This window comes from Sinocyclocheilus anshuiensis, unplaced genomic scaffold (genome assembly GCF_001515605.1).
Source record: "Sinocyclocheilus anshuiensis isolate Anshui unplaced genomic scaffold, SAMN03320099.WGS_v1.1 scaffold1098, whole genome shotgun sequence".
NCBI lineage: Eukaryota > Metazoa > Chordata > Actinopteri > Cypriniformes > Cyprinidae > Sinocyclocheilus > Sinocyclocheilus anshuiensis.
The window spans coordinates 499,170-515,575 of NW_015538053.1; the positions used below are offsets into that span (position 1 = coordinate 499,170).

At 33.7% G+C, this 16,406-nt stretch overlaps 1 protein-coding gene across 1 annotated transcript in view; it reads left to right on the top strand.

Annotated features, from left to right (window-relative positions):
* The first annotated feature begins 9,572 nt into the window (after positions 1-9,572).
* The window catches only part of LOC107682285 (GPN-loop GTPase 1-like), an 11,576-nt gene continuing 4,742 nt past the window's right edge, over positions 9,573-16,406 (top strand). Inside the window, exons 1-9 of the mRNA XM_016478576.1 lie at positions 9,573-9,790; positions 10,014-10,107; positions 11,753-11,792; positions 12,234-12,300; positions 12,383-12,420; positions 12,506-12,584; positions 12,678-12,772; positions 12,971-13,016; positions 13,840-13,986. Of these exons, the coding sequence (XP_016334062.1) occupies positions 9,614-9,790; positions 10,014-10,107; positions 11,753-11,792; positions 12,234-12,300; positions 12,383-12,420; positions 12,506-12,584; positions 12,678-12,772; positions 12,971-13,016; positions 13,840-13,986 (783 nt within the window). The 5' untranslated portion in view covers positions 9,573-9,613. The remainder of the gene's footprint in view (positions 9,791-10,013; positions 10,108-11,752; positions 11,793-12,233; positions 12,301-12,382; positions 12,421-12,505; positions 12,585-12,677; positions 12,773-12,970; positions 13,017-13,839; positions 13,987-16,406) is intronic.

The following is a 16,406-nucleotide window of genomic DNA, read 5'->3' on the forward strand; positions in this document are numbered from 1 at the left end:
ACTGTTGACAACATCTGTCAACATCTCATGCTGTTTGGGCCTGAAACCAAACAATGTTTTTATTCTCTGAAAATCTCCTTTGCCATAGCTATCAAATTTCATTTGCAGATTTGCGCATCACAGCTTGTTAAGACATTAAAACTTAAATTTAACTTTTTTGATTTTGTTTCTTAAGCTATTGCTTGGCTTTAGAAGACTTATGGCAATATAATGCATTGGTCATAAGAATTAGTTGTATGGTCATTTTATGATGCTTTTTAAAGTCAGTTATGGAACTTTGAAACTTACTCTGGAAAAGAGCAGCATGGATATTCTGGCTAACATCCCCTTTTCTGAAGACTGAAAGTGCGTAATGATGGTGCGTAAATGATAACATAACTTTGGTTGTACTTTTCCTTCAATAATATGACAGAGCCACCTTAAAATTTCTTTAAAAAGAAGGACTGTATCAAACATAGGTGATGCTTATTGAATAGAGCAGGGACATATATGAAATTATGCCCATAATGACTTTGAATAAAAAAACATTTTGCAATGAGTGGTAATCACTAAATTGTAAATGAATAGAGTCATATGAGAGTCATATAGATTTGGGGTCATTCCAGAATAACAGGAAGTGCTATTAAATAAATTACAGCAAAACACCAGATGGAAGTTAATTGCCTCGTATTTTGTTATCAAATCCTGTTGCACAAAGTGGAAGCAACACCCAAGATCTCTGGTTTTCATGAGGACATCCGTTGACATGTTCCACAACCTCTGTGACTTAAGTATTTTTATCCAAGGACGCGTTGGATCCTGACTGGTTTGACTGGTGAATGTGTGTGAGCACTGCTGACCTGAGCATCTTTCCCAGCAGAGGTGTGGCATTGCTGCTTTTTTTTTTTTTGCCGAGGAGGATGTCTTATATTTCAGCAACTATTGTTCTCAGATTCCTCCTGGCAGCCATCCCTCTCTCACTTCCATATACACACATATCACTTCCTACAACTTGTTGACTTGATATGTGAATCTGAATCACTGGTTCTCAGTTCACAGAAAGTTCTGTGTATATTCTTCTTTTTTCCTTTTTAATCAAGGGAAAAAAAACAACTTTAATCCTTTAAAAATTGTACTTCTAAAAATAATAATGAAAAAAAAAGCAAACATCTTGATTTCAAGATTCATAATAGTCTAAAGGTTTTACATATTTGATTTTATAGCTCAATATAATAACACCTGGGGAACTTTCCTTCACCTTCCTAAACCAAGGTGAAAGTATGAAGGTGAAATTCCCCATGATTTTTTTATATTAAAAAAATATGCAAATATGAGCTATAAAACATATGTAAAAATGTAAAACCTTTAGAATATTATGAATCTGTTACGATTGATGTACTTTTATTTTTTCATTATCAAAAATATATATTATATATTAAAATATATAATATATTTACATTATTTATACATTATGTGTGTGTGTGTGTGTCTGTGTGTGTGTGTGTGTGTGTGTGCATTTTACAGGTTTGGAAACTCATCAGGTAGAGTAAATTATTTATAAATATAAAATTACAAATGATTACAAAAAAATTACAGTCATTAGTTCATAATGTCCTTAAGATCAAGCTTCAAAAAAGCATTAAAAACACCATAAAAGTAGTTAAAATGAATTTATTCTGTATAATTTAAGTCTTCTGAGGCCATACGATACCTTTGTGAGGAACAAAATACAATTAAAGGTTTTAATTTTTTTATTCTGATTTAAATTAAATGGACTGAGTTTAAACAGATTTTCACTGAACGGTTGAATTTTCGTATTTTAGATGATCTATGCCTTTAAGCGCCGTTAGAAAGTCTTAAATAACTAAACACAAAGTCCTACCACCATATCTGATGGTAAAATAAAAAACACGATTGAATCTGAACCACCTTTAAGGGAGTTTCATTGATCTCAGATGTGTTTGGGCTAAAATAATAAAATTTTATGGAACAGGGTCTGGTGTAAAAGTGAGAAAACCTTTGGAAATACATCCAAGCGCAGGTTAGGATATAGTCAAATTTTCCGGCCCTCACAAGCTCAGAAAATGAGATCCGAGAAACCCCTGAGACAAAAAAAAAAAAACAAGGGAAATCTCAGTCAATACATTTCTATTTAACATTAAAACACTCAGTTTGAAAGAAAAAAAATTGCAGAGCAAAGTGAGGTGAGTGTTGTTTTTCTTTTGCTAAACTGTGGAGAAAGTCCCTCTCAAGCAGCTGTGAGGAAATTCCCTGGTATTAACAAAAGGTCCTCACGTATGAAGTTTGCATCATTACTCACCATCTGTTTGGATAGCTTGAGTGCTTCCTGTCTGTCATTGTGCAATATGTGAAGGAGTTGTAAAGGTGCAGTAATAGAGGAAGAGAGAGAGGCCATGTTAAAAAGCATGTAGCTTCTCTATAACATGCCTTTTCCTATCCAATCATCACGTGAGGGCAATAGTTACATTGAAAAGCACTTGTAAATATCCTGCTTGATCAAAGGTTAAGTGTGTGAAGAGAAGGAATTATGGCTTCCTATCCTGTACAGGAATTGTAAAATCATGCTACATGCTGAAACTGACAGCAAGGATACTAGAGCAGACGGCAATAAATGTGTCAACATTAAGACTTTTTCTTGTAGCCGTTTCCGATGAAAATGCTTACTGCAAAACAAAAGCACTGAGTCAGCCAGAAAGAGATCTGGCACATGCAGCCTGGCTACGGTTTGTATCTTTCATTGTACAATGAGATGTTGTAAACACACATACAGGCCTATAGCTGTGACATTTCATAGTGACCAAGACAGTTCACAGACCACCATTGTCAAGCAATAGCTAATATTTTGGAATTTATAATTGGAATTTAATTTCAGTTTAATTTATATAAACTGTTATACTCTGTTTGCCTGAGAAACACTTGATGTCTGATGAAGGCCTTGGAGTTTTTAAGGAAATAAAGTTACATTTTGTAGAACAAATGCTGCACTTTTTTTTCTAGAGTTGAAGTGCGAGAAGTTTAGCTATAGTTAATCCAGTTATCAGATCATTTTTAATTTTCAGATATTTTTTCCGATTTATTACGCTTGGAATATTAATTTCATCATCAACTGTGACTGGTGCCCCTTCAAAAGAAAAACAAAAAAAGATGGGTGCAATATTTATAAACTAAATTTGACATGTTTTCCTTGGAGCACCTTGTGGTAATATCATCCGCTGAATTAAGACAAGCAATGCTCTCAGATCCATTAGCATAACGAAAAAATGTAACGGCGGCTCTGAAACGTGAAAAAAAACATTTTAGAAAAACAAATGGAGCAGGTTTCTCATGAATCTGACACATTCTGTTCCATGGACGAGTGCCTCCCACCATGAAGAGAAAATTACGTGTTTACATGTAAGGATATGCAACTATAGGGGAGTCCAGTATCAAATAGCGCCTCTTAAGGAAGCAGTTGGACATGTTTTATGCTGTGATTTCTCAAAGCGCTCAAGGTCAAACAAAATGAGTGCGTACTGTACACGAAACAAGGGTTGCTATGAAGACAAATGTATTTTATACAGTGCGAGGGCCTTTCTATGCAATGATGGCATATTTCTTTTCATTGCAGTTCTATTGCAGTTGCATTTGGCTGTTTGCCGACTATGACTTCACTGCTTCCATCATAGCTGGGAAAGTTTGGAAATCCCTGCCTAAGAAATAAGTATGAACTTGTTTCAATACGGCATATTTAAGGTTATAATGATGGGTGTTTTTTGTACCTTCTTTTGGTATCGCCCATCTGACATCATTATTAAACGATATCCAGTGGGGGAACAGTTAAACTGTATCAAAAATAACTGAAGCTGAAATAAAAATTGAAATAAAAATGAATAAAAACCATATATATATATATATATATATATATACACACACACATACACAAAAAAAACTAGTTAAAATGACAAAAACTAAATTACTAAACCTTTATTTAGAATTACAATGAAGACTGAAAATATATAAATAAAAATCGATTAAAATTGATGCTAAAATAACACTACTGTACTGTATTTGTGGAAAGTGTAAAATATTCTCTGAAAACAAGTCTTATAAGCTTGCACAAAGTAAATGCTAATTTAAAGGGGTCATAGGATGCCCATTTTCCACAAGTTGATATGATTTAGGGTCTTAATGAAAAGTCTGTAACATAGTTTGGTTAAAAGTTAATGAGCTCTGCTGACCCCGCCCCTCTCTTCCGAGCCCGCTCTCAGAGAGACTGTTTACTTTAGGCGCATTCATCGTGAAACTTGTTAAGTAGCACATTATTAGGAAAGGCGATTTGCAAAGATTCATTACAAACAAATGTCGGGGGAAATGAACACTGCTATGTTCATTATTACATCCAACAACAGAACACCTCATTCGCTTAGGAGTCATTTTTGTCTACATCTGCTCCGGCGGTGAAACAATGGCGGACTGATGACAGTCACTCAGGGCGGGTCTGAGGTAAGACGCCAGTCCAGTCTGTGCTGAAACGCTACTGTCAATCAAACTATCGTGGGAGGGGCCTGTCTGTGTGACGTCACACAGACAGGCATCTGAGATCGGCTCAATTTGAGAAAGGGGAAAACATTTAACCAGATTTTTTTTTAAAACCACTGGGTGAATTTTTATCATTATAGGGTGGTTGTGTACACACACTGCCAACACACATTTCAGTTCAAACAACTTGTAAAAGTGCATGTAGCATCCTATGACCCCTTTAAGGATATTAATTGGATATTTTCACTGCACTGAAAATAATTGGTGTAGGATTTACTTTGAAACAATTGTCACTCAGAAATTGCTAGTAAATTTCACAAATAATAACAAATAAACTTTACATTTGGAAGAAGAAAGATTGAAATAGTATTTTCTTGTAAAACATAATCTTTGTTTTATTTACAACTTCAGAAAAATCATATTTTACAATGTGGAAAACCAAAAAATATATATACAGTACAGATTATGAAAATCACATAACAATATGCCTGAGTCTGTGAGATTTTTTTACATTTAGTGCAGGACTCGTGTTGATATACGTCTGTTATCTTTGAGGGTCTTTTGGAGGTCTTTCTGTGATCGTGGATTAAAGGTCACTGGCAGAAGCTTTTCATTTTTCCTTAGATTCTTCACCAGACAACATGTTTGTTTTCACTGCCTCCAAAATCTGATTAAACTGACAAGAGCTTTGAGCTCTGAGAAGAGTCCTGTAGAGGCCATAAGTCTGAGATCAAATGGAAACTGACATCATCTAAATGAGGTTTAAGTTCACGACCTGTAACCACAAAGTCAACCCTGCATGAGTGCCATGCCGCCCACAAACCAATATTGGCATCCAACACAAGATTTATCACTAACCATTAGGGAATGGTTAGTGATTACTAACCATTAGGGAAGTCGACTCTAACCATTAGGGAAGTCGTGGCCTAATGGTTAGAGAGTCGGACTTGTAAACCAAAGGTTGTGGGTTCGAATCCCGTACCGGCAGGGATTGTAGGTGGGGGGAGTGAATGTACAGCGCTCTCTCCCACCTTCAATACCTCGACTGAGGTGCCCTTGAGCAAGGCACCGAACCCCCAACTGCTCCCTGGGTGCTGCAGCAAAAAAAATGGCTGCCCACTGCTCCGGGTGTGTGTTCACGGTGTGTGTGTTCACTGCTGTGTGTGTGCACTTTGGATGGGATAAATGCAGAGCACTAATTCCTAGTATGGGTCACCACATGTCACGTCACTTCACTTCACTAAGGCAAGCATCAGGTTTCTGAACCACATTTTGTTGGTGCTGCAGATAAAAATGATTTAATGGCAATTTCTCACACTTGTATTGCCAATGAATTAAACAACTATCAGTTTCCTCCATGCTTTAGCGGTCACATTAGATCTATATGCAGCAAATTAAATAAATGATAAGCAGCAAAGGAATACAACATTCAGTATCAGATTCACTTGAGAGGGATCTTCTTCCCCACTCTGGATTGCTCATAATGAATTTAAACCACATGCACATTTCATTTTCCATTACACAGAGTGTTACGACCAGTGGGGGTCTCTGAAAGGAGCCATCAGTATCTGTCTCGCTGTAATCGTGCGCATCTGCAAAGCACGTTTAGAATGCAAATGATCTTTTAAACAAAGCCACAGATGCATTAAGTCCAAAAGAAATCCTTAATTTAATCTATTTCCTATTTTCGGGTGTGATTAGAGAGGATATTCCAAAACTATCAATATTGGATGCAATGTGGATCAGGTTTGTGTGCAAGGGAAAGGAAATTTATCTCAGTGTGTTAAACAAATTAAAGATGCACTCCGTGAGAAAACAAACTAAATTTGCGATCAACAAAACAACATTTTGTGATGTTTATGCTTAAAACAAGAAGAAAACAATTCGCCAGTGGGCTAAGAAAAATAAAAAATCATTCAAGATATAGAGCAAAACTGGCCTAAAACTATTATTAAAAAACTATTTAAACATTGAAAAAAAATGTCATTGAATAATTTTTCTCAGAAATTGCTAGTAAATTTCACAAACAATTACAAAAAAAGCCAAGTAACACATTGTATTAAACATGAAATTTTGAAGTTTAAAAACTGAAATAGTATTTTCCTTACTTATTTACAACTTTGACAAATCTTTTTTTACAGTGTATATTTACATATTTCATTAATATATATATATATATATATATATGAAAGATTGTTTTCTTTCACTGTCTCCAAAATCTGATTAAACCGACAAGACCTTTGAGCACTGAGAAGAGTCCCGTAGAGGCCATAAGTCTGAGATCAAACGGAAACTGACATCACCTAAATGGGGTTTAAGTTCACGACCTGTAACCATAAAGTCAACCAATGGCCACAAACCAATACTGGCATCCAACACAAGATTTATCACCAAGGCAAGCATCACTATTGCTCACACTTAGGTTTATGGGTTTCTAAACCACATTGTGTTGGTGCTATAATATTTGCAATGACAGTTATCACTATTAATATTTCTCATATTTGTATTGCGCATAAATAAAACAACTGTCAGTATCCTCCATGCTTTATAAGGCACATTAGATCATGCAGCAGCCTCAAATGAAATAAATGACACGCAACAAAGGAATACAACATTCAGTCTCAGATATACTCGAGAAGTATCTTCTTCTCCACTCTGGATTGCTCATAATGAATTTAAACCACATGCACATTTCATTTTCCATTACACAGAGTGTTACGACCAGTGGGGGTCTCTGAAAGGAGCCATCAGTATCTGTCTCGCTGTAATCGTGCGCATCTGCAAAGCACGTTTAGAATGCAAATGATCTTTTAAACAAAGCCACAGATGCATTAAGTCCAAAAGAAATCCTTAATTTAATCTATTTCCTATTTTCGGGTGTGATTAGAGAGGATATTCCAAAACTATCAATATTGGATGCAATGTGGATCAGGTTTGTGTGCAAGGGAAAGGAAATTTATCTCAGTGTGTTAAACAAATTAAAGATGCACTCCGTGAGAAAACAAACTAAATTTGCGATCAACAAAACAACATTTTGTGATGTTTATGCTTAAAACAAGAAGAAAACAATTCGCCAGTGGGCTAAGAAAAATAAAAAATCATTCAAGATATAGAGCAAAACTGGCCTAAAACTATTATTAAAAAACTATTTAAACATTGAAAAAAAATGTCATTGAATAATTTTTCTCAGAAATTGCTAGTAAATTTCACAAACAATTACAAAAAAAGCCAAGTAACACATTGTATTAAACATGAAATTTTGAAGTTTCAAAACTGAAATAGTATTTTCCTTACTTATTTACAACTTTGACAAATCTTTTTTTACAGTGTATATTTACATATTTCATTAATATATATATATATATATATATATGAAAGATTGTTTTTCAGTACATGGTCTGTGAGAGGTGCTTTACCTTCACAAAATGTTGATTATCAACCTCAGGAAGTCAAACTAAATATTATATGAACTATAAAAAAATAAAGATAAAATAAACAAAATTGTGAAATATCATAAAAAAATGAATGAATGAATGAATGAATGAAGAGTAGCACATTTAGCTTAAATTAATCTGTCGTGGATATTTATATATTTTTATTGGAAACCCAGACAAAAGTTCAAGGTAACACTATCTTGTATGAACAATGTCCTTTATCAGAAACGTCCTCTATATGAACAATGCATTTTATTTTGAAAAATGATATCTACGGATATTGTGCAAATAAACATGGTTATTTATGGAATAAAACAATCCAGTAGATAATGGCAAGTCATGTTCTTGACAATTCACCTGAATGCTGAATGTTGGCCAAAAGAGACATCAAAGTCCTCAACATGTGACAGAATCCACCCAGTAACAACAGTTACACTTTCAGAAAAAAAGGTACAAAAGCTGTCACTGGGACAGACCCTTTCAAAAGATACACCTTTGTACCTTCTTTACCACTAAGGGGTGTATTTTAGTACCATAATGATACATACTTGTACTTAAAGTGTACATATTAATACCTCCCTATTAGTACCTTTTGCAAAAGGTACCGGCTCAGTGACAGCTTTTGTACCTTTTTTTCTGAGAGTGTATGGACAACTCTTGCCGACACTCTTTAAAAGTGAGATCAGTAAACAATAATAAATCTGTCATCAGAATCACCATGAAAAGACTACTAAGGGAGCAGCTGAAATGTGAACAAAGTTTGTCGGTCATGGTTGTTGAAGAAAGTGTGAACAGTGCTAAACACTGGAATATTTTTCTCTTGGTTTTACTGACAGTATTCCGATTGGTTGGCTATTAGTTATTCCAAAAGTGTAGCATATCAAATGTTTGCAAGCACACACCATGTTTGATGTCATATGTAGTCCGTCTACTCCTACTCCAAGAATATGAGGCAAGCTTACACAGCGTCTTGTAGCTTATCCAGAGCCACCAGCCCTGACACCTTCATGTAAAGAAACTGTCGTCGACAGACACAGTTGAATAAACCTGTTAAATGATACACACAGACCATGTTAACATGGCTCTCTACAGTTCTGTTCTTATAGAGGAATGTCTAGTGTAAACCAACTGAAGGCCCTGTGCACACTAGCTGTTTGCCCTCAGAAGACTCAGTATGTGTTAATGCAGCCCTGACGTGAGGAAAAGCAGAGCCGAATGGAAAAACGCCAAGGGTTCATGTTTGTGTTGATAACTTCCAGTTGTATTTATCCACATAAGACTGTGAAATTGTTATGAAAATAATAATAACAAAAAAATGAATGGTCTGAATAACAGTAACTGAGAATGCTAGTAGTATTACTACTACTATTATTATTATTATTAAGTAATTCAAACACTAATAATTTCACTTTTTTTGTTTTTGAATGCAATATGATCCAGACACTTTCACATTTATTTATTTGTAAATAAATAAAGAGACATTTATTTTAATGTCTCATCCTACTCAGTCAGTCACGTTTCATAAAATCAAACAAATCCTATTGAATCTGCTTCCATCTAGGGGTCGTGTGTAATAATTACAGTTTGTTTGTTTTGTTTTGTTTTTCGTCATTTTACGCCAGTACACATTTCTTTACGGTAAGTGTCCAGTAGTAGCAGGCATGGAGACTGCAGCAGCAGCAGACGCAAGCGATGGCGCTTCATGTGAAAGTGATCAATGTAAAGAAGATGGAGATACACCGAGGCAGAGTTCATCTAACGAACAGAACACAGAACCGAAACCGGTGTGTCTCATAGTTTTAGGCATGGCAGGGTCAGGAAAAACAACTTTTGTGCAGGTAAGACTGACTGACTGTAACACAGCAGTAAAATGATATCACAATTTTCCAATTCAATAACATTCACTTTATTATAATAAGATTCTAAGTAATTCTGATAAGAAAGTCAAATTATGACTGATTATAAAGAAATCCCAAACACATTAACTTGAATTAATTTATGATGGGCTATAATTGTTTACATAATAATTTATATAATATATATAATTTCTTGTTCCACCAGAGGCTCACAGTTTACCTGCACTCCAAGAAAAGTCCTCCATATGTTATCAATCTAGATCCTGCAGTTCATGAGGTCCCTTTTCCAGCCAACATTGGTACGTTATGTCACTGTTACTATTTTTCCAGTAAAAGAGCTGTGTTACACGCTGCATGAAAGGTACATTTAAAAACTCCATAATAGGAGCATTTTAAAAACAAATGTAAAAATCCAAACTAATTTAATTCATAATTTTAGTGATTTTACAAGTTGCTCTTGCCAGTTTACGCATGTTTTTTGTGTTTGTTAGAATAAAATAAAAATATAAAATTCAAAATCTAAGATAAAAGTGATTTTAAAACCCAACTGAGTTGCAGTGGCAGAGCTTTTATGCAGGGGGTGGCCAAGGCTAATTCAGGGGGTCCATAGACCATGACAGAAAATCAGTGTATAACTCCAACCTGGCATAAAAAAAGCATGAATAAATCCTACAATTGCTGATTACTTCACATTACCCCACATTAGCTATACATTCCTACCGTAATTTCAAATGTTAGTATTTTGGAACTTATTTCTCCTATTTCTGTCATCTGATTAACCAGCGGTTGGAGCAAAAGATCTAACATTAACTTATGCAGTGAATTTTGTAAATGTTGTTCAGGAATCCTAAAACTTCAGCTTACTTCAAACAGGGCTGCCAACTTATGAGTTCAGCCTGGAGTGAGAATTATTCCGGAATAATTAACACACTTGCGATTAAGTACATGTTATTTTTTTCTCAATTTTTCTAAACTAAACTATACAGGGAGCCCTATTGTTAAGGTTAAAAGTAACAATTGATTTGTATACAAGTTCATATTAGGCCATTTTTATAATAATGTTATATCTATATATTTGTATTCATTATAATACAAGAGTTATTATATGAGAAAATTTAATAAATGTATTTTTTGCTAAATTCTCCTGTCTAGTGTACATTTTTCTTGCTAGTTTATGGACACTGAATGGATTTTCTGAGGTTATGTGACAATGTTTTCAAGCTGCTGTCTTTCCGTGGTTGAAACACTCATTCACATGAGACACTATACGTTCAGTAGTGTATCTTTCAACACACCCTCAGATGTTCATGCATGTTTATTTCATGCTAATTGAAGCGCTCATGAACTGTCACGCCACTAAAGAGCTCCAAAATTCATAATAAAACTAACAGAATTTGAATGCTGAGACTTTGTTTCCTATTATCAAAAATAACCTGCTCTGTCTTGTCTCTCAGTGTGTTGTCTGTGTCCTCTTTGCTCTGCAATGTTTTTCACTCGGTTGGTAGAAAATGAAATCTAAATTATATATAATAAAGCATCATTATTATTAGCATTATATTATATTTAATAAAGCATATTAAATTTTGAGGGTGCACCCAGGGTGGCCAATCAGACCCTGGACACCCCTCTGGCTCTGCCACTGCTGAGTTAGAGAATAATTATGGACAGATTTGGAAAATAATGTTTATGCGTCTTGAAGTTTTGAGAACATTCCAGAGTAGTTTGACTGCACTGCCTTTATGCCAGCACAATCTGCTTTTGATAGAACAGATTGAGCACTGGAACCAGCACCGTGTGAGTTTCGCTCAGGGTTATTTTACTGATTAAAACACTGGACAAAAAGACATCTTTGGTTTTTATTGTGGATACATGTTCATGATTGGTAAACATCTTGTTGATTACATTAATGTCAAAGATCATGTCTTAGTGTGTTTTTCCTTACAGATATCAGAGACACTGTCAATTACAAGGAAGTCATGAAACAGTATCCTTTCAGTGTGAAATTATGTGTCTTGTGCTGCGAATCATAATTGTCATGCATATAGCCACCAGGCATGAAATGTTATTTGGATAGTTTGACTAAACATGAACCTTCACTTTACAACAGATTTAAGCTTCTTCAAAGCCCACTGTCATAGAAAACTTGAAATATCAGGGACTTGTAAGATTATGATTTTCAGGCCTGGACAAGTTACATATATTAAAATATTAAAAATGCATGGAAATTTCCATAGTGAGTTTATATTATTATTATTTTTATTATTTTTTAAGTAATGCAGTTATGCTCAGCTTTCATATTATTTTAGATAGACATTACTTTTAGTGAGTTGATTCTCTATGAAATCATTATCCAGTGAATCACAAATGACTGAAAACTGGTTTAATTTAATTTCATCTGAGCAGGTTGTCTTTGACTCTCATACAGATATGGTTTAGGTCCAAATGGAGGAATCGTCACATCTCTCAATCTGTTTTCAACACGATTTGATCAGGTATTGCACTTGAAAAATCCAATAGATGTCACTGTTTTACACTTTTACGTCCACATACTTCTCTCTCTCTCTCCTCTGTTAGGTCATGAAGTTTATTGAGAAAAAGCAAAGTAACCACCAGTAAGTTTGTGTTCAGTAGATTTGGTGATATCCATATATTTTGCTCATTGCTACAGTCTCATGCATGAAATATTCTTGTTTGCAGATATGTTTTGATTGACACTCCTGGGCAAATAGAGGTGTTCACATGGTCTGCATCTGGAACCATCATAACTGAAGCACTGGTATGTGACCGTTACTCTTAGCCGTGATTATTTATACTGCGGATTTGCATTGCTTCATTTGGAGTATAAAACATTATAAAGTTTCCTTTCTAGGCCTCTTCTTTTCCCTGTGTGGTTATTTATGTGATGGACACATCTCGAAGTGTAAATCCGGTCACCTTTATGTCCAACATGCTCTACGCCTGCAGGTCAGTGTCTGAGACTTGTTTTTTATTTCTTGTTTAAGCAATATTTTGGAAATAAAAACTGCACAAAACATTTTCATGTTGTTTTCAACTTCTTAGTGTTACATTCACACTGTATAATTCAGTGTTAACAGCAGAATGAAAGTTATGTCATGATTTCAGTAGATCTTGCCAAAATATCTTGTTTTTTTTTTTCTACAGCATTCTCTACAAGACCAAGCTACCTTTCATAGTCGTCATGAACAAGGTAAAAATAATACTGTCAAAACTGTCATGCTAATTTTTAATGGTCAACTGATAACTGATGTATACATTTGATGATACATACTGTACAAGCAAATTAGATGTATGCAGTATTTCTTAAATAAATTAAGTTATTTTATTCATATTAATTTTAAAACAATATCAATAAAAAACAATTATAAATAAATATAAAAAAAGATATTTAATAGGCAAATTATGTTTATTGGTATTTATTATTCACATATTAAATATATGCATTATACTTTATCTATATCTTTAACACCAAGCATTTCTGCAGACTCTGTTGATCTTCTCCTTGATTCCTTTAACTCAAAAGTTAAGAATGTTATTGATGACATTGCTCCTTTGAAAGTCAGCAAGAAGACTGGCAGACAGAAATCAGCTTGGAGAAAATCAACAGCAGTTCAGAGTATGAAAAGACAATGCAGAAAAGCTGAGCGGATGTGGCGGAAGACGAAACTTGAAATCCACTATAGCATATATAAAGACAGCCTTTGTGCTTTCAATGTGGAACTAGGTAAAGCTTAGACAGTCATTCTTCTCAAACCTTATATGTATGAAATGTGCTATATAAATAAACTTGCCTTGCCTTACTATTTATATTATTATTGAATTTATATGAATACAGTTTCCGTTCAGAAGATTAAACAGCAGATATTATCCTTTAATAAGGCCTTTGGTGGATAATGCAATCTCATCTCCTATGAGCATGTTTTTAGTTTTAAATGGAACAAATCAGTGTAAGCCATTTGTTTCATCATGTTAAACTGTTCTACGCAACATGTATTTTTCTGTATCTTTATCAGACCGACATCATTGATCACAGTTTTGCGGTGGAGTGGATGCAGGACTTTGAGGTGTTTCAGGACGCTTTGAATCAGGAGACGTCCTACGTTAGTAACCTGACCCGCTCTATGAGTCTCGTTCTTGATGAGTTCTACACCAACCTGAGGGTGAGTCTAAAGCTCTGGTGCAGTTAAACTGCATTCAGTGCTGGGTAGATTACTTACAAATTGTAATCCGTTACTGATTACAAATTACATGACAAAAATTGTAGTTAGTAACGTAATCTATTACATTACACATTTTAGGTACTGTAATCAGACTACTTTTTGATTACTTTTAGATTACTTTTGACCAAATTCATTTATCACATTGATTTAAATACAGGGTGTCCGCGGGTCCTTAAAAAGTCTTAAAATGTCTTAAATACCGTTTTCCTAATATAAGGCCTTAAAAAGTCTTAAAGGGGTCATATGATGCGATTTCAAATGCGCAAAACTCCGCATTTGAACAGTCAATAGCAAATACTACAGGGAAGAGTTTCTTTTTTCTCTCCAAAAATTACCATATACAAATGTAATATTGTAATATTTTTTTACAACAGTTCAATAAACTAGAAGTTTTATTAAGAGACTTATGTTTTAGACACCATATTTCGCCAACAAAAAGAATTCCAAACAAAGCCACAGCGCTGTTTTGCGTCTCTGAGCAAAATCAACCGTTTAAATGATTCGGTTCATTCACAATAACTCACTTAACAGTGACTTGCTGCCACTTACTGGAGGATTTAATTTCACATTTAAAGTATCTTTTAATTTTTAAAATAATTTAAATATCACTATTCAACATTTCATGTTTAAAATACATTCAAAACACCTACAGAGTGCACGCATTACGTGAAGTCTTTTGCGCTCTTTCACTGCATGATTCAATTTCAGTCTATTAAAATACATTCAGAATGATCACAAATTCAAGACATGGGGGCAGAAAATGTGTATATTTATTAAGTCCTTAAGATACCAGCATAATAACGCACTCAATCAGTTGAATCAATGACTCAATGACTCACTCATTAAGTGACTTACCGCCACTTACTGGTAGTTTAGTTGAGAAGTATGTTGAAAAATATGCATTTTTCCCCTAAAAATTTCTTATTTGTATATTCATAAATGCATTTAAAACATTAATCTCATAACATTATTTATTGCAGTTGTAATTATTGTTATTTGCAGTGTAAATTATTTAATCTGACTGGTAGCAGCCCTATAGTGTATATTGAATTTATTGATAAATTGTAATAAATTGACATGAAAGATGATGCATACATCTAAAAAGGTTAAAAAATATGCCTTTGTAAAGGTAAATATGCAGATTTAAGTATGTAAAAGCTGATAGAACACTGATGAAAATATTGCTTCAGAATAAATGATTTACTCCATCAAAAATCTCAGTGATGCAGTTATTTTGCAGGGATATTCTGTATGGAATATTGTCTGCTGACATGAAAAGTTCACTGTATATCATAGTAATAAATGCCATTTATTACAGCAATGATATTTTGTTTTCTTTTTAATTTATACACATTAAATATTACATACTGTATATGTATGTAATAAAATGTGTATTTCCATTACAGGTTTAGGTCTTAAATTTCATATAAGGTGGTATTAAAAAGGTCTTAAAAAGTCTTAAATTTAACTTGTTCATGTCTGCAGAAACCCTGAAATAGGATAATCTTGTACCATAATGATGTAAAAAATACAGAGAGTAAGAAAATATATTCCATTAATTGTAATTATCAACATGAAGTGCATTAAACATTATATTGCATCAAGGTTTCCCAAACTGGGGTTCGTAAAGGAACTGCAGGGGATTCATGAATTTAATGAAAAGTTAACAATTAATTAAATCATAAAAATGTAAAATTACATTAAATCATTTTAAAATAACAATCAAAATAAAACACTTACTAAAAAAGATTATATATTTTATTTGTTTACCTGCATGGCATGTGACCATTAACCAACGTCAGAGAACCGTGAACATGCAAATATGATACTTAATTATTAAAATATTTATTTTAAAATCTCAGGGCTGCTTCAAGTAAATATATAAGGTGAAAGAGGTTCAAATGACAAAAAGTTTGGGAATGTCTGCATTACGAGTAAATAAGAAATAATGTGAATTAGTGCATTTTAATGTGTTTGAAAGACAAAAGCCTTCCAAAGACATAGTAATTAAATAACCAACTGAGTGATAAATAAATAAAAATAAATGTGTTAGTGTGCATTAGTAGCTGATGCAATGTTGAAAACGCTTCTTAAAACTAAAATGATTTTTATAAATCCAGTTGTCAAATGCTGTGTCTTCCACAAAACTGGACTTTCTGAATGTATATTAGCGATAGGATATTTTAGAAAGGAACATTTCAAAGATGAAAAAAGGAATTAGGGAGAATCAATAAATTATGAATAATTTATTGCTATTGTATGAATAATATGTAATCAATAAAAAAAGTTACTGTAGTCTGATTACGAGTATTTTAAAATGTAATTTACTCTAATTACAAGTACTTAATTTTTGGAATCTG